This window comes from Thamnophis sirtalis, unplaced genomic scaffold, assembly GCF_051295495.1.
Source record: "Thamnophis sirtalis isolate CommonGarterSnake01/CBP01778 unplaced genomic scaffold, rThaSir2_p1.2 scaffold_7, whole genome shotgun sequence".
In the NCBI taxonomy this organism is placed as follows: domain Eukaryota; kingdom Metazoa; phylum Chordata; class Lepidosauria; order Squamata; family Natricidae; genus Thamnophis; species Thamnophis sirtalis.
The window spans coordinates 62640762-62665205 of record NW_028261387.1 but is presented as its reverse complement, the minus strand read 5'-3'; the positions used below and the strand labels follow the sequence as shown (position 1 = coordinate 62665205).

The 24444-nt window shown below is 36.2% G+C and overlaps 1 protein-coding gene across 6 annotated transcripts in view; it reads left to right on the top strand.

Moving 5' to 3' along the window:
- PPFIA4 (PPFI scaffold protein A4) overlaps nucleotides 1–24444 on the top strand; it is a 116002-nt gene that overhangs the window by 66757 nt on the left and 24801 nt on the right. For all 6 annotated transcript variants that reach the window (XM_087720246.1, XM_087720249.1, XM_087720248.1 and 3 more), the window contains exons 9-15: nucleotides 1305–1439; nucleotides 3512–3595; nucleotides 5950–6081; nucleotides 8063–8125; nucleotides 8688–8779; nucleotides 17517–17658; nucleotides 21682–21887. In XM_087720246.1, the coding sequence (XP_087576372.1) occupies nucleotides 1305–1439; nucleotides 3512–3595; nucleotides 5950–6081; nucleotides 8063–8125; nucleotides 8688–8779; nucleotides 17517–17658; nucleotides 21682–21887 (854 nt within the window). The remainder of the gene's footprint in view (nucleotides 1–1304; nucleotides 1440–3511; nucleotides 3596–5949; nucleotides 6082–8062; nucleotides 8126–8687; nucleotides 8780–17516; nucleotides 17659–21681; nucleotides 21888–24444) is intronic.

Genomic DNA, 24444 nt, shown 5'->3' with positions numbered 1-24444 from the left:
CTGATCACCGGAACTACCAGTTCGCCCAAACTGGTCCTATCTGGCTGAATCCAATCCCTGATTCCAAGCAATACCTGATATTAAACTTGGTTTTGTATAGGCCTCAAATCCATTTACCTTAGTGGTTAAATATTCAGAGTGTTAAACATATAAGACTGTAATCTTAAAATGTTTATATGGATTTGCCGCTGTGCTTAACATTTTATTTATTTATTTATTTGTTTTCATTATGTAAACTGTTCTGATTCCCCAGCCAATTCTTTGGCTGAGGGCCCAGACAACTCACGTTAAATAGAGTAGCTCTGCAACAACCCAGATAGTTCAAACGCAGCAACGCAGATAGTCCAAATGAACAGACATGGCTAGAATACACAGATAGATTTTCTTAACTACTAATTCGAATGGTTGTTTCCTGCAAATGTCCCCTCCCAACGCCTCACCTATAGTCTCTCTTGGGAGGGGCCAATCAGCAACCACCTGTGCTTAATCATCTTCTGTGAGTCTGCCTACGGAGTTGCTGCTTCCGTTTCTCAGCCCTTCTCAATCTAGCATCAGGGACAAACTGCCTTTGATCCTCCCCACTGCTCCATGCCTCAGGCGCCTCCTGGTGGCCAACCAGCCTCTCTGGTCCCTGCTCTGTCTGAACCCTGCCCAGGGTCCTCCACATCATCCAGGGCAGATTCATATGGTTCCTCGCTATCAGAGTTCCATCAGCATCTCAACTGGATCCTGCTGGGCCACAACAGTAAACTATCCAAGTGACAAATAAATCCAATAAAATATTTATGAAGGAACTTTATAATATATAAAATTAGAAGGGGGTGTGCAAAACGTTTTGATTTTGAAGCATTCTGAGTCAAAACATTTCATTTTGAGTCTTTTGAAAATGTTTTAAGCAGAGAACACTTCTCTTTCATATATAAAACACACTGTTTCAGGTTGAATCATGTAAAGTGCTCAAAACAGCCTATTTTAAATTTTAAATAATTGTCTTACACAGTTAGAATAGAGACAGGATGTTTTGGAGCCAGAGTGTTTCAATACAGAACATTTTGTACAGGTTTAAAACATGATCTAATGAACATCATGCAAATATTCCACAATCCTATAGCAGCAAATGTTGATATGTAGCTTTTTAAAAATGAGACTCAAAAGCATGTGTAATGAAAACTGGCATTCAAGCTTTTCCTTTGTTTCTCGTTGGAATATATGCATTAGTATACAGAGCTCTGGCATAGTTTGGAATTATCCTTAGCATTTCTGGCTCCTGGTATACATTACTGCCATTCTGCATCATTCCACAGTGTGAAGAGAAGGCAAGGCATCTTCAGGAGCTTCTGGAGCTGGCGGAGCAGAAACTGCAGCAGACAATGAGGAAAGCGGAGACTCTGCCTGAGGTGGAAGCTGAGCTAGCACAAAGAATAGCAGCTCTTACCAAGGCAAGTAGACAGGACTGTAATGAGCTTTCAATAACACCTAGGTTACTAGATGGCTTGGCACCTGTTCCAGGCCATATGACTTTCTCGGGATGGAAAGCAAGTTAGAAAAAGGCATGAACTACTCATTAAGTCTTCTAAAAACTGACTAAAAAAATAAATGAAAAGTTCAGCATTAACAATTGGACCAGCATAACATTCTCTAGGGCTATAATTATCCTAAGAGGTAGCTACTAATGATGTACAGTTAAGCTCTAATATGATTTGAATAGTTGATGCTGTCCAAATCAGAAAAGCTAAGGCTCTGAATAGCTGAAGCACTGATTTTGAGTTATTTTGAGTTTTGGAACTGATTGAGAAATCCAGTTTATGCATCACTGCCTCCTACGCTGGTATTTAGGTAAGATTGGTTGTGCTGAACTTTTCAATGGATTATACTAGGCTTTACTGTTTAATGCACAGAGAATTGGAGGGCAATAACTGCTGTCCAAGAATGCTTTAAAGCACATTTATCCCATTAAATTGTCAGACATTATGTGTGCTTATTTTAGTTTTGGGATTAAGATCCATTTACCAAGCTTGTGGTATTGCTATAAAGTCTGTTATTTGCACATGGATGCGTTTAAGGAATCAGATGGGAGCATTTTGTATACTTCTTGAATGAAATATAGACTTACAAGGCTTGATGTAAACCAGAACTATCCAGGAAATATGTGCTGTGAGTTTCAAATAGCTTTCTCAACCATAAGAGTAATGAATTCAACAAGGAACTCATGTCTGTGTCCTGAGGTTGAGAGGGTCTATTTCTAGAATTTCTCAGAGAATCATTTGCTGCCTTTCCAAATATTTTACAAAAGCAAATCCACATTGGCTATATCACAGATGCTTAGTTATACCTATATGGCATATAAGTGTAATCTTATATAAGAACAAATCTTCTCCATTTTTCCGAACCTACATTTCCAAGCTGATTTATTAATTCTTTGGAGCAGTGTTTAGTAATTGATAATGTTGGTACCATTGATTATAGGCAGGTAGCCCCTGGATAGGATAGGAGTAATTTACAGGTAGTCCTTGACTTACAACAGTTAATTTGAAGTTACAAAGGCACTGCAAAAAGTGACTTATGACCATTTTTCACACTTACAATTTCTGCAACCTGCCCAAGGTCATGTGATCAAAATTCAGATGCTTGGCAACTGACTCATATTTATGACAGTTGCAGTGTCTCAAGGTCCTGTTTAAACCTTTTGCAATCTTCTGACAAGCAAAATCAATGCGGGAGCCAGATTCACTTAACAACCATGTTACTAACATAGCACTGCAGTGATTCACTTAACAACTGTAGCAGAAAAGGTAATAAAATGGAACAAAATTAACTTAGCAATTGTCTTGTTTAGCAACAGAAATTTTAGGCTCAATTGTGGTCATATATTGAGAGCTACCTGTTTTCAAATCAATTCATGGGAGAAGATGAGAGAGACTGATCGAAGGGCAAGCAATCAGTCCCCAAGATTTAGCATTATGGCCTTCCCAGCTTCTAGATGCCACCACCAATGAAATGAGCTAAAAAAAATGCTGCTTATTGGAGAAAGATTGATCTTTTGAGTCATGAGTGAAGTACTAGATTAGGGTTGTGTAGACATTATATCTGGACTGAAACAGAAACTTCATTCTGATTGGTTGAATATCTCAGAAGAAAATCAATATTTCTTCTAACACTAGAGTAAAATAAAGAGAGTCTCAGAATATGATCACAATGTCTTACTACAGTGAAAATCAAAATTAGGGTTTTTTTTTTACACTGAGATGTCAGTAAAATAAAACCTCAATCTAATATGAAAGCATTTATTATCTGTTTGTTTTACAATTATAATTGTACAGATTATTGTTAAGAACAGTTTTTCATTTAGTTAACACTTACAATAATCAATAGCAGAAGTCATATAATATAGAAATATTATTTAAAAAGCCAGTGCTTTGTTTTTATTTTGGTGGGATTCAGGTTCAGATTCAGATTCATTGCTTGAGGGGGTTGAGAACCACCATTTTAGAGAATGTATTTTTCTATATAGGCTGAGGAAAGGCATGGCAGTATCGAAGAACGACTGCGGCAACTGGAAACTCAGTTGGAGGAGAAGAACCAAGAATTGGGAAGGGTAAGTTCTTTTCTCTAGAAAAATGTAGCTTTATTTTATTTCAGGTAAGAGTATTGTCAAATTGAAAATGGTAAATGCAATTTTTTTTACTACCGATTCTGTGGGCGTGAATGGTGGGTGCGGCTGGGGAAGGATATTGCAAAATCTCCATTCCCATCCAACTCTGGGGTCATCCAGAAGTAGTATTTGCCAGTTCTCCGAACTATTCAAAATTTCCGTGACTGGTTCTCCAGAACCTGTCAGAACTTGCTGAATTTCACCTCTGATATTAATATGTGCATGTTTTGTTTTTTTACACAAATGTGGCATCACATGGATAGCTTGTTGTGAGAAAGAATATCCCACATGGTTGTTTGTGGAGATTCTCAGTCATCCAGGTCATGGTTGTCCCAAAGGTGCTTTTTCAAGAGGCAACTGGACTTTCTGGTTTTTCTTTGAAGACGTTTCACTTCTCATCCAAGAAGCTTCTTCAGCTCTGACTGAGTGGTGGGGAGTGGAAGGATTTATACTCCTTGCAGACAGCTTCAAAGAAGAAGCAGAAAGTCCAGTTGCCTCTTGAAAAAACACCTTTGGGATCCCACATGGATGTTTTACATCTTCGCCACACTATAATTATGTGATAGGTTGTTACAATGTAGTTAAATCTGTGGCACTGAAGCAATAGAAGAAATCACCTTAACTCCATGCAAACTAGATATACCTAGTTGTGTTAGGTATAGTTATCTAAATAATTAGCTTCACTTCCTGATTTAATTTAATTAATGGCCTCATCTTTGATGACTTTTCTGTCTGAACCCTTTTTCTACATTCCACTTTCCCTGTTTCTGCCTCTGATCAAAGTGACCTGTCTTCCTTCTTGAGATGTCATGTTGTTGCCCTTCATATAGAATACAGGTCAGAAGACCGGAGTAGAGTTAACATTGGTTCCTTGTTTTAAAGAAAGAGGAAAATGGACCACTTGATTTGTCATTGGTACCTGGGAAAATCCTAAAAAAAGAAAGATAATCAAGCAGTGAGTTTGTAAGTACTTAGAAAGGAAGAACATTTTTATAAATAATTTAGAAAAAGAGATAGAGGCAATACTTGTCAAATTTGCAGGTGACACAAAGCTAGGGAGGGCTGCTAATAACACAGAAGATAGCTTAAAGGTTCAAAGCGAACTTGATAGATTTAAACTTTGGGCCCTACCCAGCAAAATGCTGTTCAATGGCAATAAAGTTCTGCATTTAAGACCAAACTACCCAGAGGCACAGGTACAAGATAGGTTGAACTTGGATTGGTAGTAGTACCCAGGAGAAAGACCTGGTTATCCTGTAGGGATAAATTAAGATTAATCTGTCATCACAGATTAAGCATGAGCTAGCAGAAGTTGCAGTTTTGGCCTGAATCAATAATATTGAGATCATGAGAAATGATATTTCTGGTCTGTGATGACCTAGTCAGACTACATGCGGAATACTGTATTTAGTTTTGATTGCCATAATACAAGAGGGATACTGAAGAACTGGGAAGACATTAAAGAAAAACACAATCATGTTGAGAGGCTTGCTAAATCTTATGAAGGGTAAGTAAAATAAGTGGGTATATATAGCCCAGAGAAGTAGGCAAAAGGGAGGCATTTTATAAATCTTCCAATACTTGAATATTAGAAGAGGGCATACTATAGATTTATTCACCATCGTTTTCAAGAGTAAAACAAGAACCAATAGATAGACGCTTTATATAAAGGTATGCAAACTTGAAATAAGGAGAAATTTGATTTCCTACTCTGAAGTAGGAACAGCCTACTTCAGCAGGGGAGCAGCCTCAAGCCTAGCAGGGGAACAAGCCCAGCAGGGGAACAGCCTCAAGCCTAGAGTTATGGGTGACTCCATCCATAACTTGAAGGTTTTCCAACAAAGGTTTGACATCCATTTGTCTGGAATGATCTGTGATTTCTGCCCTAGAAGACTTCATAGTTACTTCCAACCCTATTGTTCTATGATATGCTAATTAAAATTTCAACAACAGTTAATGCCGATAAAATTTTGAATATTATTATATCCTAGACTAAATAGATAGAATAAATAGATGCTCAATTTATAGCACCTCACTTCTGATTTTCAGTGCATTTAATATTTTTACAGAGTTATCTCAACTGGTGTTAAGTTAAAGAAAGTTAGAGGGTAGTTCTCTCTTAACATTTTCCAGTTAATTAAATGACCTTTACCTTGTTGTAAATATTTTCTTGTATTATAATGGGCTAGTTGTGGTGAATAGCAATTTCTGTTTTCTTGAATCATTAAGGTTAATTTTAATGCAGTCTCAGAGCAAACTGCTTGGGAATGTTTGGCTGATCTTGATATGTCCCCCAGGCCCGTCAACGGGAGAAAATGAACGAGGAACATAACAAGAGGCTCTCTGATACTGTGGACAGGCTGCTGAGTGAATCCAATGAGAGACTTCAGCTTCATCTTAAAGAAAGAATGGCAGCCCTTGAAGAAAAGGTATCGTGCAGATCTTTTTACTATTTTATATTCAAATAGGAAAATTAATTTTGCTCATAACTAAGATGGTACTAGAATGTTCATAACCTCAAAAATCGATCTTAAAAAAAGAAGCTAAGACATTTGATGGGTCTTATCATAGATGTTTTGAATACAGGTAATCCGTGACTTATGACAGTTCATTTAGAGACCGTTCCAAGTTACGGCACTGAAAAATGTGATTATGCCCATTTTTCAGAGTTACAATCTTTGCAGCGTCTCCATGATCATGCGATCAAAATTCAGATGTTTGGCAACTGGTTCATACTTAAGGACCATTGCTGTGTCCCAAGGTTATGTGATCACTTTTGCAACCTTCTTTTTTTTTAAAAAAAGTTTTTATTCTTAGACAAACATAAACAAACAAAACAAAAAACATAAAGCCATCGTCAATTACAGTGTGTCGGTTGGTTACAAGGTTTCTGTGCATCCCTTCCATAGTCATCACTTACAATTCATATATAATCACATATTATCAAATCAAAAATATTTATATACATTGTTATTATTATACCTCATTTATTTGACTATCACCATTATTCTTCATTTTCCACAAGATATATTAAGTATGTTAAGTATTGGAATCATTTACACCATAGCAATTCAATATACTTTCTGACAGCAAAATCAATGTGGGAGCCAGATTTACTTAACAGTCTGGTTACTAACTTGTCAACCACAGTGATTCTTAACAATTGTGGCAAGACAGACTGTAAAATGGGGTAAAAGTCACTTGACAAATGTCTCACTGAACAACAAAAATTTTGGGCTCAAAATTTGTGGTTGTAAGTTGAGGATTACCTGCAGTAATTGTAGCAGCTGTATTCAATCCAGTGATTTATGTCAAAGGAATATTAGAAAAAATATTAATGCTGCCTCTCATTAGAGAATGGGAATAGGTTGGCTAGAGGGGTTGATTCTTTACTACCTTAGTTTTTACAAGACTTGCCTTCATTCTGGGATTTTTCTCTTTGTTCTTGTCATGAACTATGAAAGTATGATTTAAATAGCTGCTGAAATAAATATGGAATAGAATTCTGGCTTTTGATTTTTTTTTAAAAAATCCCTTTATTTCATTAAGCCATATTCACATCTTGAATTTCTGTGAAACTTATCATGTCTTTCTCTGTGCGTCTATATACGCTATCAAAAAGCCAGATTTTGCTGAATAACAATATCATTTTAACTGCATTACTTCCAAATATAAATGATATTTTGTAAATGCAGGGAGTCATTTCTGGACTGAAAATCCTGTTGTTGCCCGTCTAAGAAAAAATATCTTCTTTTTATATTTTACACTGCAAAGTTTAAATGATTTTGGCACCCCTCCTATTGATATCTTCAGTGATGCTACTAAATATACTTAAAGACCCAAAGCTACTTCACTTTCAAATTATATTTGAAAACATGTATTGTAGTTTTTTCCCCAAGAAATTTTATAGCAATTCCTGAAGATAAACAAAGAATTATACATTATAAATGATGTATAATTGCTACAGCTCTATTATAACTGGCAAATATTATTCCTGTACAACACTGTGAAAAAGATTTCTGGTCCGTTTTCATGAAATGTTTACAATTTTTCCATTTGTACTATGGTTAATCTGCTCTAAAAGAATTTGACAAATAATTAGGTAGAATAATGGCAGTGGGACTGAATTAGGATCAGACAGGAAGAGGAGAGAGATTTTTACTTTTTGGCCATGTCCATGATAATCTAAGAAGAATCATCCTTCAATGTATGTTATGTGTAATTTTTTCTCTGATATTGTTCCTCTTAGTGTTACTAACACTATTCCCAATCTAGCTTGAGTATTGCTCCTTATTAATTACTTGTTTTAATAATTATGATAAAATAAATAATTTATTATCATGGGTATACCTTCTACTATCTTATCTCAGGCCCCTTATGTTTCTAATTACTATGTTTTTGGTTTTTAAGAACACGTTGTTGCAAGAATTGGAAAATACTCAAAAACAAATTGAAGAGCAGCAGCATGACAAGGTAAATGCTATTACTAAACCTTGTGTAAGAAGTACCGGACATATTTATCAGAATTACTTTTGATGTTTTCAAGTAACCCAGTCAGAAGATATCAAATAGTCATATTGGCATGGCTGATAGTTTACATAGCAATAACCAACAGTGAATGTAACAGTTGTATAATGAAACACATAGTGTTTCTTTTTCTGATTAGAAAAGCATCATCCCAACCTCCATACATATAAAAATGAACCAAAGGTAAATTAAGTACAAAGTTGTAATCTAGAATATATTGTTGAGGCTTCCATTCATTCAAAATTTAGATAAACAGTCACAAATGTGAGATTTATTACTAAATATGTTATAGATTCTTCTCGGAAATAATATTTTCTAGCACAGCCTCGGCTTTTTTGGCTAACGCTTCAGAAATTTTCCTTCTGTCTCTTTGTACTATTTTTCTCTTTCCTGCTTTGTTTCATTGTTATTTGCTTGCATGCATTTTAATGTCACAAATGCATTCATTTTGAAAGTTATAATTGCCTAGAGATTGTAGAGAAACAATTTCTTCTTTTATTCTGAACAGAGGAGGCTGTCTGATGAAATTGACAGGTTGAGGCTAGAAATCGACCAGTTAAAGGCAAGAAGTGGACCTTTACTTGACAGTGTACATACCAGGTATGTACATCATCACGAGGACAGTCATTTGTTTTTTGTTTTATGAACACTTTCAGAAATTAATACTTCTGTGAGGAACACCTTTATCTACGATTCTTTCCAGAATAATAATTAAGTCTCCTGAAAAACCTATCCGTAGCCAGTTTCTTGCACCTTTTTGAGTTTTTCCCACTGCTGGGAAAACTGTGTTCATTCAAACTTGGGAAAAAAAAACTTGTTATCTAATAAAGACTATTCCCCTTTATTAAATCCAATATTATTGTGATAAATACTGTATAATTTTTATGTCTCAGAAGTAAAAAAAGGCTACCTGGATTCAATTTGAGTCACAAATTGTCTTTATATAAAGGCAGTTCAAATTCATATTTTCCACTTATTCAATGGTTACTTCATAGCAACATGCATTTTATAATAGTCTCTTGTACTTTTGGATTTCATTATTAAGTTCTGAATTCATAAGTTTTTAAAAAAAATCATGGCTAGCATCTTGCATACTTGAGAGAACAAAGGAATAATTCATAGTTTTACTTCTTTGTGTACTTTTCTGTTTCAAGGTGGGAAGAAAAGCTCACTTTTCCCAAAATAATTATTATGGGCAGAGGGAAGGATTGGGTTCAGGGACAACACATCAAAGGACACAATGCCAGTAAGCTAGTCATCTCCTCTTAAGCACCTCTCAAACTCTTTGGAACACAACAAGGAGATCAAACTCATGATGATTCATTTACTGGTAGAAAAGTGCTATATTTTTTTCAATGACAACATGTACTGTTTGCAACTCAGACTGACTGCTGGCATCTGGAAGAGGCTCTTGCCTGAAACCCTAAAGGAAAAGTTCTTATGAATTGGAGTTTGATTTGGTTTAAGATACCATTCCATTCAAGCTGGGAGAAGGATATGTTATCCTGATTATCAGATAAGGAAAATAGTTTCTTTTAAAAATTCAATTAAATAATTTTGTAAACCTGATCAGAGCTGAATACTAGTGGGAATGTTATAGATGCCACTAATTTGGGAGCCAGACTTTGAGATTTGAAAACGCTGTGAAACTTTTACTAAATTATGAAGTAACTTGTATATTAACAACAAATATATTTAGCATCTATCCTTTATGTAGCCAAATAATACTTGACAAGATGGGTGGTATCAGTAGAGTTTGATAACCTCAAGAGTCACAGAAGTACAAAAAGATCTCTTTAGAATGGACCACAGAGTTGGAAGGCACTTTGGAGGTCTTCTAGTCCAACCCCTTGCCTAGGCAGGAAACCCTACACCACTTCAGACAAACTGTTATCCAACATCTTGTTAAAAACTTCCAGTGTTGGAGCATTCACAATTTCTGGAGGCTCTTTTGGGCAAGAGATGTTCGACTCTTAAAGTAGATTTACAATAATGACTTTACATCTTGCCATATGTTCCAGGAGGGTGTTTTTCATTCTTCTGCATTGTCAGGTTGCAAAATAAGTCTAATAAAATTTAAAAGAAGCTGAAAGTGGCTTGTCAGCTAGCTATGCAGAACTGGGTGTCATTATATCTTAATAGGAAGATCACCAGGAAATTGCAAGGATAGTGACTAGACTGGTTATTTTAAAATAAATCCTACAAGAAAGAAGGGGGAACTTTTTGCATATTTTAAATAAAAATAAATTGAATGATTAATTTTCCCATGAAGTCATTATATTGGGATCTTTACTCAGAGAAATTTTATTCTTATCTTAAAATCTGGATAGTTGCTGTAATTTTGGGATCCAGTAGAGGGTGCATTTATATAACATGCCAACCAATTAAGTAAAGCAGCCAAACACATACAATGCGATTGCTTTGTTTGCAAATAGGAATTATCTCTGTATAGTGTACTGAACTCTTTTTCTCATGCCATTTATAATTCATTTGAGAATATTGTTTCAGTGTAATAAAATTAATTGAAATTATTATCTTGATTGTCAACTACTGTATGTACATTTTCACTTTGTAGCTGGATTGCTTTAATCATTGTTGATGCTACCTTACAAAATCTGATTCCAATTCATTTGTTGTAGAGACAGTAAATTATGAGACACTCTGCCTGAGAAAAATTGTGCTTAATTGAAAAAGAAAATGTACAACATTTTTGTAAGCTTGCTATTTGTTTCATAGCAAAATGCATGAAATACAGCTCTGTATGTTTAGTCACTGTGGTCTAAAGAATATTATTTTTGTCTAAGCTTTTTGTCTGATTAATTCCTGGTTTAAGTAACACTGACTCCCCCCCCCCCCTTGTTTCTAATTGGAGGAAAAGGGAGACAGATATCTCCCAATTAAGCTGTCCCTTGGTTGGATAGTTGATTAGGGAGTAGCACATATGTAGTTTTGAAAATAGGAATTGATCTTCTCTTCTAATCTTCCCAGTTAGTAATTATTTTTGGTTCTATACTTTTGGATTATTTTTGGTTTATTTTGGTCTCTGTGTATCACATTCCCTATATGGAGCCTCCATCTGTGCAAAAAACCTACCAGAATGAGTGAGGGAGTAAATTACACTGCACCGGTAGAAGCACTCCCATAGCCCTTTCTAATAGCTACTCCCAACAGATACCTGCAATTTAATATTAACACCCAGTCTCTTTTTCTGTTCTGATCTGACACTGGGCTGGTCATTGCTTCCTTCTCCCCCCACCTTTCACATTAAGGTTTGTGGATCAGGATTGTTCAAACTGGAACCCACTCCTATGATCTCAGAACTCTCAACTTCAATTTTTACCAGACCAAAAAGAGCCACCCATAATCAATATGGTAATGTTCTACCACACAGCTACAGTTGGAATTGCTTTGTATGGTCTCAAGGCCTCTCAATTCTAAAAACCCTGTAGCTGAAGAACTTGTAGTATTAATGCCATTAGAGGAATCTAACTGTTTTGCTGCCATGGGGAGGGAGGGCAAATGGGTTGGCTGTGCAGATGCAAATTACATGTGAAACAGATTACAAGGATTTTACCCATTAATCTGTTTCACATTTCATAGAAGCATTTTCAACTTCTGCATTACTGTTCTAAAGAATGACTACCCCCAGACCTGTTCAGAGCAGCCATGTGCTCTGATTAATGGTCAGCTTCACAATACACACAGTCTTTGACTTACGACAGTTCATTTTGTGAACATCCAAAGTTACAATGGCACTGAAAAAATGTGATTATGACTGTTTTTCACACTTATGACCATTGCGCCATCCCCATGATCATGTGATTCAGATACTTGGCAACTGACTCAGAATTATGACAGTTGCAATATCAGCGGGGTCACCTTTCTGACAAGCAAAGTCTATGGGAAAGCCAGATTCACTGAAAAAAACATATTGCTAATTTAACAACTGCAGTGTTTCACTTAACTACCGTGGCAAGAAAGGTCATAAAATGGAGCAACATTCACTTAACAAATGTCTCAATTAGCAACAGAAACTTTGGCTTAATTGTTGTAAGTCGAGGACAGGACTTACCTGTATTATAGATGGATGTCCAAGCATAAGCAAATTGCCAGAATTGTGCTGTCTTTAACCTTACCTGAAGTACTGCACACTGTGTAAGGTACACGTCATACTCTCTTCTATATGTGTTGCACAGAATGCATGGTGAAAAAAATGATTGCTCACCTGTGATTGTGTTCTTTGACATGCCATTTTGCGTACACATAACCTTTTCGACTTTGTCCATATAGATGCTTATTGTAGTAACTGCTTTGTTTCTAGAACTGTTGAGTTTGCCTTGGGGAAATTGAAAAAACAGTGGGAATCCTGTTGTTAGATATGCATAATGAAAAAGACTTCCATCAAAAATCTCACCTGGAGAATATTCTAGTAGGCTTTTGTGTAGATTCAGATCTCATATCAGTGGATGGATGGATGATCCTATGAAGAGCCACAGTTACAAATAAATAGGTTTTGTAGCAAGGACAGCAAAAAAGACAGGATGTCTTTTTAAAACATATTCAACATAGAAATGAATGAATATTTTAAAATGTCCCATATCCAACAGTTATTTGAATAGTAGTTACCAAATTTTCTAACTACAACTGATTGTCTTCGGAGACTTGTCTACAGTTATTTTAATAACTATACAAACATTATAAAATTGAAATAAAAACATAAAAAGCACTCTCAGTTTTGGTGTTTATCCATTCCATGCTGAGCAAACTGCGCATTTAGCATTCCTGTTTTCAACACATCCTCACAAGTCCCCAACTGTTCAGCACTGAGGTGTCATATTTTGCTTGTAGTAATGTAACAAAACCTGTATGTGATGCAAAATAAAGTAGAACATTTAAAAAAATATTGTTGTGTTTCACGTGATGAGACTTACTATCTATCGGATGTTGTCAAAGGTTCCTTGTCAGGTATTGGCAGAGCACGAAGTTGGAAGTCATGTGTAAGAAGAAGCCAGTTGGTAGGGCTGAAAAGTCTTGTATCCAATAGAGATCACAGCTGTTGCTTTTCCTTTTGATTTTATTCTCTCCAGAATGAAATGAGGCTCTCAGAAATATGCCTTGTGATGACAGAGAGGTTGCTGGCCTGGGAGGGAGCTTAATGTGGCATATGACAAGCTCAACAGATAAACATTTAAAAGAGAACTGAGGTCTCCAGTTGTATCATGGGAATTGTTAATTTTAAACATGTATCTATACATTATTTAAAAATGAACACCATTTTTAGACAGTACATTTCAACTATGTTTTTAAACCACTGAAATCCCTTGGCACACTTCATGGATTTTCTAGGCCTGGGTTGAATTTTAAGTATCATCAGTGGCTGTTTATTATTTAATACTCAAGATATTTCTTAATTTCTTTTGATATTCAGGTACAAATTCTTTAAATCTGATTATTTTATTTTTTATACCCACTTTTACCACGAAGAACTTACATGTTACATTCCTGTTACATTTGTATATTTATTTATTACATTTACATACCATTAGATTTGTCTCTCCCCCCTCTCCCTCCCTCCCTCTCCCTCTCCTTCTCTCCCTCCTCGTACATAGGAAGTAGGTACCAGGCCTTCTTGCTAGTGGCCCCCACACTCTAAAATATGCTTCCTCTAGAGGCCTGTGTAATGCTCTTTCTTTATTATATTAATCAAGCTGGTAATTCAATTAATTGCCCTAATTAATTGAATTTGTTCCATTTTGGTAGGAGTTTTAAAATATGACAAATAAATAGGAAAAAAAACATTAACTATTATATCTCACTGCCACTAGTCCTCCCCTTGAGTTTATTTACAGTACATTACCCTTGATAAAATTCTATTACCTCATGATTTCTCTTTCCCTATTATTTCTCATCTATAAAATGAATCTTGTGCTGAGATCCATAGAGATGTGTTCTGGCACAATCTGGTTTTGTATCTATTCCATATTGTCCATTGGGAATGCCTAACATAATCATTTTTAAAATCTAAATTAACCTGGATTTCATCATACCACAAACACTCATGCAACCCAAATGTTAGGTTGTGTCCTTTTAACTCCAAGAGCCTTTGTTTTCTCAGCAATAACCATTCTTTCATCCAAACTAAACAGCTAGCTGCAAAATATAATTTAAAATCAGGTAGATTCAAGCTTCCTTTCCTTTGCATTTTGTAACACCTTATATTTAAGTCATGTCCCGCACATAAATATAGCTATATCTCAGCCTTCTGTTTAGATGGAGCATCAATTGCCAAATCAGATATTGTCTGAAACAAAAGTATAATTCTAGGCAAAACTTTCATTTTTATCTCTGAAATTCCTCCAGCAATGACAGTTGTAATTTCTCCTATCTTAATCTATTCATTGAATTCAATTCCATTTTTAACATGGTTATTTTGAAATCTTACAGTTCATATTTGTCATAGTGATACTTAGACATTTTATCTTCTTAATTTTAAAACCTATTTTATTCAACATTTCTATTTGCTCTTCTATTTGTTAATATATTTATCTTCTGTTTATCAATCTTGAAACTTGCTAATGTAGCATTTTTAAAAATAGTCTATTAATGTTTCGATTCCCTCTAAAGCATCTTCCAAAACCAAAAACCAAGTCATCTGACAACACTCTTATTTATAAGTGTCTTTTAAAATCTTTACACCCACAATCTTCTCATCTTATGTTATATCTCTATTCAATATTTCAGTACCAAAATAGGAGAGAGGAGACAGTGTGCAACCTTATTTTATTCCTTTTAGTATCTCATATAGTTTTGTTATATCTCCGTTAACAATTATTTGTGCTTTCTGTGAAGTGTAAATTTATTTTACTCATTTTATAATGTTCAAAATTAATATCTTCCAAAATATTCAATATGAAAGCCAGTTCAAATAATCAAATGCCTTCTCTGCACCTAAGAAAGTCAAGGTGGCTTGTTTTTCATTATGTTGCTCTAAATATTCCAAAATGCTCAATGCATTTCTAAACATTGTCCCTTAACTGTCTTTTAGATAAAACCCCCATTGATCCTCATGCATACATTCTTGCAAATTTGTTTTCAGTCTTAATAATATCAGCCTATAGTTTCTGATTCAAGTCAAAACGATCCCTCTTTAAATATTAGTTCTACTGTTGACCTCTTTCTAACTCTCCAGCATCTTTCCTCCTGCAATATAGAGTTTAGCGTGTTTTGTAAAGGTTATAAAATCCTCAAATCATGTATAATAAAACCCGATAAACCCCCTGGTCTAGGTATTCTTACTGGTTTAATTTTTTTTTAAGCTTTAGAAATTTCCTTTACTGTTATAAGTGCATTCAAAAACCTGACTCTGTTCCTGTATAATCCTCAGTAAATTTTGATTCTTTAGGTATTCATCTATTTTCTCTAGAGAGATGTCACTTCTTTTATAAAAATTGGAACAGTATTGATGAAATTTTGTCTGATTGCATTATCCATTCATACAGATTTTCCCTCTTGTATTTTTCATAATTTGTATTTCAGCCATTTCTTGATTTATTTGTAAATTCATTTTTTTTAACTTTACATAATTCATTTTCATTTCTTTTACTGTTAACATAGACAACTGTTGTTTACAAAGCTTAATTTATTGAGAAATAGTTAACCTCTGGAAATTTCTTCAATTCTTTTCTATTTATCTTATCCAAATTAGCTTGAGTTTCTAGACATGAATTCTAAAATCTAAGCGATCAGGTATTGCAAAATTGACTGGACTCATAGAAAGGGGAAATCAGAAATTAAATACTTATCTATATACTTTTTACATCATGAAACCAATTTAACACACTCTGCTTGGTATCTTTTACTAATGCTTAATTGAGCAGTAATTGTTTAACCCAAATAGTTATTTGTGTCTTCACGGGTAATATCTTTTTTGAAAATACCCCTGTTTTAAATAAAATAAAAGGATTAATAATAAGAGTAAAAAATAAAGCAAGTACTTTCACATAGCTTCTTACAAGAAGGAAATAAGTGTAATTCTACATACTGTACATTACATACTGTATTGTTGTTAAATAAAATGTTAACATAAAAAGGGAGGGAGGCAGGAAGGAAGGAAGGAAAGAAGGGGAGAGAGAAACAATTGTGCCTCTGTTCCCTGGAGATGAGAAAGTATTCCTGAGACAGGTCTTGATCTTCAGAGAACAAGTATTCCTTCACTGATATTTAGCAGTACTCTATTCCACCAGCTACTTAAATTTATTCTTATATTTACTTATTTATTTTTCTGAGCCACCTTGATTATATTTTTGTTCTAGGACTTGGAATCTTAGAGATAGCCCCATCATCTAAGTCTAGGTTCAATATATCTAGATTATGATAATGTAAACTACATTTTTCTATAAAGGATGCTTATTTGCTTATAAATGTGTTTTGGTTGTTTCTTAGAAAGTTTTGATTTAAATTGCCTTAGTCTTTGATAGGGCCTTGGGGAAACAAAGGACACATCTGCTGACATTTTCCTCAGTATTTGCCCAGCATCCTGCCCTACCTTATTTTATTTTAAATAAGTCTTTTGATTAAAAAATTATCCAATGGGAAGCTGGGATACTGCAAGGCAAAGTGGTAGTCTTAAGTATAATCTTTATTTTAAAAAAGAACCCTTGATCTACACATAAAGTTGAGATAAAATTTACCTCCTCAGGACAGAATGTTCTAGGAAAAGTTCAATTTTCAAAAGTTCAACACTGAAAATTTCATTTTTTCTACTGGATGTGGTATACAAACATGGTCTACTAGCTCCCAGAAGTTTTTTACTGTTTCAAGAAATTTATTGTGGAGTTCTTGGTGCTTCCAGAGCTTTGTTGTTTGCTTGCAGATGTTTTTCAGTACTCCGCTAGGTAGCATCCTGGAAATCACTAACTACGTGCCTGAAAGACCCAATCAATGCTGCTCTGAATCAAAACAGAAGATTCATAGATAATGAAAATGTCTGCTTCTTTATTGCCCTTTGGTATGTAGGTGGGGTTGTGATTGGACACACTCATCATGGCAATCTTTGTGTAAGAATATCAACAGCATAGTTACAACTGCTCTTGAAATGTTTATTAGCCGCACATTTCCTCATCAACCAGAAAAAATAAGAAATCTGTCCTATCCTGTGATTTTCAATGCATAATCTCTGGCAATATGTCTGTATTTTAGGATATTGATACAAGAAAAGAAAAACCATATTGGATGCATTTAAATTCAGGATTTCTCTATAGAAAGATAAACTTTAAGCAATATGACTTCCATTATTTTTTTAAAGTAAATATTTTTTTTCCATTTTAATTTTGAATAGGTCCCTTGTTGGAAGTACTCCTGATCTCAGATATCCCCTGAGTACTATGGTCCATCCATCCACGGACCCCTTTGCAACACCTTCTAGTCTTCATCGGGCACCAAAGAGCCGTTTTGTAGCCCTGCAGGAAGAATCCTCCAAGGTAAAACTCCTGATGTTTGCCTTGCTGCAAACAAATCTCTAGGGCGCAGCTCCAGTTACGCCTGCATCTTGGCGTCCACCATAAAATATTTGTATTGGCAACAGCTGCAACAGCTGTCTTGTGCTTTTAAAATGGGGGGGGGCACAATGGCCTTTCGCTTGGCAGTGACAGCTGCAAACCTAAACCTTTCTAAAGGAAAGAGACTCCCTGTTGTGCAGAAAGGCTACTTCACTGGATGGTGGCCAGGGCAGTACTTATGGGATGGGCTTATACAGAAGAAGGTGGTAAGATGAAATTTCAAAGGATCTTTGCAACCCTGTGAAATCTGGGAAACAAAGAAAGAGTTCTTAGCTTTTGTATTTCAATACTTGGTTGGGATGCGGTGTTGCTATTTATTTTCTTATGCTTTATTTTGTAATTATTTTCATCAGCTACATTGGAGATTTAAGCTAGCCATGTAGTATATATTTTAAATGTTTTTCGGGGATCAGTGAACTGCTCAAATAAGTATTACTTACTTTGGGTAAAATTATATATTGAAACAAATAGATATCTTTTCAGTGCGCTTCTTTGAAACTACAGTTTTGAAGTTTATTACATTGTTTCTTCCTATTTTTTAATCATGTAATGAAGTCATTCCTCAGTCCAACGTACTCAGCATCATAGCAAATGTATTAACAATTCTTTTTCTTAAGAAAATACTTTTCATGAAACTCAAAAAACCCAGCACATACATACATAAATCCAGTAAGTATGTTTCCAAACTGCTTCCCATTAATCTTGAGAGTTGAAAGTGTCGATCAGCTGCAGAATAAAGGGCAATAAATTTCTTAAATTCTAATATAAATATTAAAATTCTATAAAGGGCCTGCAACACCCATATAAAACCAGACTCCTGTAAGTTAATAAAGGATCACAACCTGCTCTTTGAGATATACTAGGTCAAGAAATAAATGCCACATGAATTACTGTAATAATTACATTATTACTGAATTAATATTGTTATAGGGTATAATAAAAGAATCTTGAAAGCCTGACAGAGGTTTTCGCTCGCTTCTCTTACACTAAAGAGAATCAAGGCAAGGGAAATTCTGAGTTTGTTGCTACTCTCTTCCATCTACCCAGGCTAAGCTGATGTTTACCTAAAGGTTTGAATTCCTTCTTCAAGGCCACCTCCATACTCCTCCACAATCACTCTACTATGAACCTGATTGAAATATCTAGAAGAAAATTACTGTATCCACCCAGGTTTTTGAGTATCAACTTGAATCATTTCCAGCCTATAAAGCATATTGTAAGAGATTTATTTATTATTAATTTTATTTGTCACATATCTAGCCACAGGCAAGAGTGGTTTACAACATTAAAAGCAATAAACCATGAAAACATAGATATTTCTAATAACACATATTATTATTAAAAGTAGGAAGGGAGAGCCCAGAATGTATGGGGGAGGAGATGGTCCACCAACTACCTTCAGCATGATACTCCTCCATTGAGGCCCCAAGCCAACTGGCAGAGCCAGGTCTTCAGGTCAGGAGGGTGGGAGCAGATCTCACCCTGGGGAGCAAAATGTTCCAGAATGCAGGAGGCATGGCAGAGAAGTCTCTTCTCCTGGAACTCACCAGCTGAAATTCCTTGACCAACGGGATTTACAGCATCCCTCCTCTGCCAGTACTGGTGGGACAGGCTAGTCCTATTGGGGTGAGATAGTTCCTCAGGTAACTTGGACCCCATGCCATGCAAAGCTTTAAAGGTGATCACACAAACCTCGAATTGCTCCTGGAAGCAAATTGACAACCAGTGCAGCTTGTGCAAGTGTGGTGAAACATGGATACTGCAGGGACCCAAAGACTGCCCATGATGCCAGTTGTAGCTTCTGAATGCTCTTCAAGGTTAACCCCATATAGCATTCTTATTGTCATGAGGTAGGCTATAATAGCAGCTACAAGCTGTGTCTAGTCAAAGTGATCCTTCATTTTTCTGCAGTGATGTGCTGGCATCTCTTAACCCCTTCTAGAACTTGCCACTCCCCTGTGAACAATGTGGAAAATCGGGTGTGATGGATCTGGAGAGGCGCAATCTTGTCCAGTTCCCTAACTGCCCTTTGATTCCAGGATGTTACCAGGGCTTCAGCAGGACTGCCGAAGTCTCTGAGATATCTCACAGTACCCTCTGAGACTCAATCGAGTCCATCAGTTTATGGAGGTGAACCTCTCAAATGGACCTGACCTCCCTGCGGAGAGGGCAGCATAAAAAATCTCAAGGACATCAAGGCGTGATATGACCATGATAGGAGGGATAATATTAGGTTTGATCTTTTTGGAGCAATGCCAATGTGATCTCACCAGATTGTGTTGCCATTGCTCCAAAAAGATCAAATCTGGTTTGTAACCACTGTCCGGAGTCAGATCTGAAATGATCTGGGATAAGCTGATAGCCTCCATAATGGTCATAAATTCCTAAGCTGCTTTTGAGGCCAAACCCAGGAATGGCAGATTGAAGTCCTTCCAGCCATAAGTCTGGAGAACCTTAAGTCCACTGTCAGCCATGGTATGGTCTCTAGCATCTCAGCTTGTAAGATAAGCAATCTGGAACATATGGAATGGATGAAATTGCTCACCCAGAATCCAAACTCATTATTTTAAGAACTGAGATTCTTGGTTTAATCAGATGAAAATCAGAATAATCTGCTTGCTAATTTGCTGATTCAATATTTTCTTGTCCAAATTGCTGAGCACTATTGTTTTTCTGTTTGTATATCTGTAACATTAGAAATACTGTTTTCTGCTATTTTAAGTTTTATTTCCCCACACTCTGGTCCGTGAACTGGCATTGGTCCATGGCATATCAGAAACTGACCAAACTGATTGCAAACAGCGAAGCATGCGAAATCATACTCTCTCTAGTCCATGTAAAAACCTCTCTCCACAGAACCAATCCCTGGTGCCCAAAAGGTGGGGGCTGTTGACTTAAAACACTAAAATTATTTTTGCACAATATAGCCAGCTTATTATTATTATGAGTAGAATAAGGGATGTGGTGGCTCAGTGGCTAAGATGCTGAGCTTGTTGATCAGCAAAGTTGGCAGTTTGGCAGTTTGAATCCCTAGCGCTGCGTAACCAAGTGAGCTCCCATTACTTGTCCCAACTTCTGCCAACCTAGCAGTTCGAAAGCATGTAAAAATGCAAGTAGAAAAATAGGGGCCACCTTTGATGGGAAGGTAACAGTGTTCTGTGCACCTTCGACGTTTAGTGATGCCAGCCACATGACTATGGAGACGCCTTCGGACAGCACTGGCTCTTCAGCTTTAAAACGGAGATGAGAACTTCCCCCTAGAGTTGGGAATGACTAGCACATATGTGCAAGGGGAACCTTTACCTTAATAAGAGTAGAATGCAGCTGTTTTACTAAGCCAGACTCTGTGACCCAACCTGTACTCAAATATCTGAAGTATTGAAGAACTATCAATCTCCCCTTTTCTTTCTTACCTAGCTTTGTTTTTTCTACGTGACCATTCTTTAACAGAATAACTGAGATGGAAGGGACCTTGGAGGTCTTCTAGTCCAATCCCTGCTCAAGCAGGAAATTCTATGCCATTTCAGACAAATTGTGATCCAGCCCCTTCTTAAAAACCGTCAGTTTTAGAACACCCACAACTTTGGAGGCAAAAATGATTAACGAGCAGTCAAACCAAGTTCATAAAGCTAGGGAGGGAATGAGTAATGTGGAAATCACATCTCTGGCACAGGTTTACTCTTTTGCTTGGCAACAAGATAAAGGCCTGCACTGTATGTTATGCATCCTTTCAAACGCAGGAGATTCTCAAAGAACTAAACCTATCTTCTGTCCTCAGCAGAATTTTCTTGTTTGCTTAGCTGAAACACTGGAATCATTTAAATTGCATACATAACAATTTGGCATCTCAAACAGATATTTCAGCAAGATGGTGAAATTGGTATTGCAATTATGTGGGAATGATACCTTATGTGGGATACCTTGTGATTTTTCTTTTGTGTCCAGGATTGGGAGCATGGTCAAACAAGTGGCATCCTGAGTACTTCAGCTCACGCTTTTGATAGCGACCCAGAGATTTCTGATGTTGATGAGGATGACCAAGAGACAGTTTTCAGCTCTATGGACATGTTGTCTCCCAGTGGTCATTCTGATGCCCAGACCCTTGCCATGATGCTGCAGGAACAACTGGATGCCATCAACGAGGAGATTAGGTATCTCCATTTGGTGTATATATTCTGTGTATTTTAGTTGATTTTGTATGTGTTCAAGGATTAGACATAAAAGTGTCAGATTTGTCTCCAAGAAATAAATTAGGAAAACATTGTCTGGATTGATATTCCAAACATTTACATGTAGATGATAAGGAATTCTGTGAGTGGTAATGAAATGTTTGAGAGAAAATATATAAGCAGTTTGATTGGACTGGCCCCCAGAAATAGCACATTTATTTATCTCTAATATCTTCTCTCCGAAGATCTCGGTCTGGGTTACACAATCTATACTTTCTGTAATATATGAAGAGTATTAAGTGTGTAATTTTAGTTTCTTTCATTGCTCAAAAATGTTGCTGAAGGAACAGACCAAAAGGAGATATTTTATGAAAAATCATTTGAGGCGTGTGTTGTTGCTGTACTTTGCTAATTTGTCCTGTGTATGTTCATATCTATCTATGTACATTATGTATTCCTGCTGGGAGACAGCCATAAGTCCTGCAACACATTTTTTCTGAACCAACACACTCATTCTCAAAAGCATATGTCTTCTTTTTGCTTAAGCTATGAAAAGGGAGGGAGGGAGGAAGAAAGGAAGGCAGACAGAAAGGTGGTCTCCATTTCACCTATTCCCAAGTAATTCAGCACCAGAGAGATTTCTTTGGGGGAAAAATGATTAGTGTCAATAAAGTGAAAAGCTGTCATCAGGGGTGTGTAAGAGTACAATAGATTGTCAGAGAAGGTTGAGAGGTTGCCACTTAGAAGAACCTGGAAGTCCAATCTTAAGTGGTGTGTGTATTTGGTAGCAGGCCTCATTATACAGGCATATTAGCAATAGTTGTGGTGATGCTTAGCCAGGAACTAAGATATCCCCAGCTCCTATTGAATGCTTTTAGCTGCAGGTATGTATGCTATCCTGCATGCTTGCTGAGCATCACCCTCCATGCTAGTTGGTTTGTGTAACTTGGTTGACATGACAACCGGTTTCCACAGGCAATGCTTGGCTGGTACTTTCCGAAATGCAAATCAGATCCTACATGACTTCCTGTATTCACCATTCTTTTAAAATAGTGCTAGACCTGCTCAAAAACATATTGAGTACTTGGGTGAAAATATATGTAAGAGTATGTGTGTGTATTTGAGTGCATTAGAAGTGTTGTACAATGATCTTCATAGCTAATTGTAAGAAAAGGATATGTTGTTATGAGTGCAACAGAACAGGTTTCAGTTGAGAATATTTATGTGTTCCATTCTGCCTTTTTTCACCATTGACTCGTCAGCTGGTTTCTTGTGGTTCTTTGACATGCATATGCACATATACATACACTTACACACATCACTCTCCCAGAACAGGGCTAGACAGGTGTTTAGATCTAGCCCAGATAACAACCTATTGTTTCAGAGCATCTTAGATAGATAGATAGATAGATAGATAGATAGATAGATAGATAGATAGATAGATAGATAGATAGATAGATAGATAAGATAAGTTTATTTATAGGCCGCCCTTTTCCCTGAGGGGACTCAGGGCGGCTTACAACTTATGGGGTAGGGAATACACACATCTTTCTGTTGGGCACCTATTATTTAGGCAACTTGAAGGATGGTACAGAATGTTTACTTTGTTTTAAATATAACCATTAAACTGTCTTCATTGTTATAATAGTTTTGAGTGAAAGAAGAGGTCATGGTCTTTTCTTGGCGGGTTCCTTTGACCCAATTCTATTGCATCACAGTGTTGAAGAGACTGATTGATGGTTGCTTTCCCTGTTCAACAGGTGGAACAGAAACTTTGGTGGGGGAGGAAGTGTCTGGTTCCATATTAAACCTGTAAAGGCAGCATTGCTTACCAGCATAATTATAAAGGAAAAGAGAGACTGGCTCTTGGAAAAAAGCTAATTGGGCTGGCATACTTTTTTGCCACTCCAGAAATCGGAAGAAAGCATATTAAACATGAGTAGGTAGTAGAGAGAAATATTAAATGCATTCTGGGTGGCTCCCATTCAAACAGCATTTTGGAGGGCCTTGAAAATCTGGTCTTGGACAAAACGATAAATCCAGATGACAACAACAGAACTCACTCCGGCTACCTGAGTTCTGTTCTTTGCTGGGTTTACCATCTTATGTTATCTTTGCTTTTATTTATTTGTTGCTGTTGTTTGCTGATGGTGTTTTTGAATTGTATTTTCTTTTCTTTTCTTTCTTATGTTATGAGGTGATAGAGTTTGATGATACCAAATCAAATAAATTAAATGGTTGTCTGGATGAGTTCTTAGTTCAGTTACCACAGACTCATGGGTTGTTCCAAGGGGACATTTAGAGTGTGATGGAGGCTACTCCACAATTACTGATTGTTTCATGAATGAATGTTAGTTTTAATTGTTAATAGTCATGCATCTTTGGGGAGTATAGAATTACAAGCATAAAAACAATAAATGAATAAATAAGGTGAACAACATGATACCAAATATATCTTATCCCAGATGAATCTACTACCAAGTCAGGTAGAAATTAATGAGCAATTTTACAGTATTTCTGTCACCACCTCAATCTCATA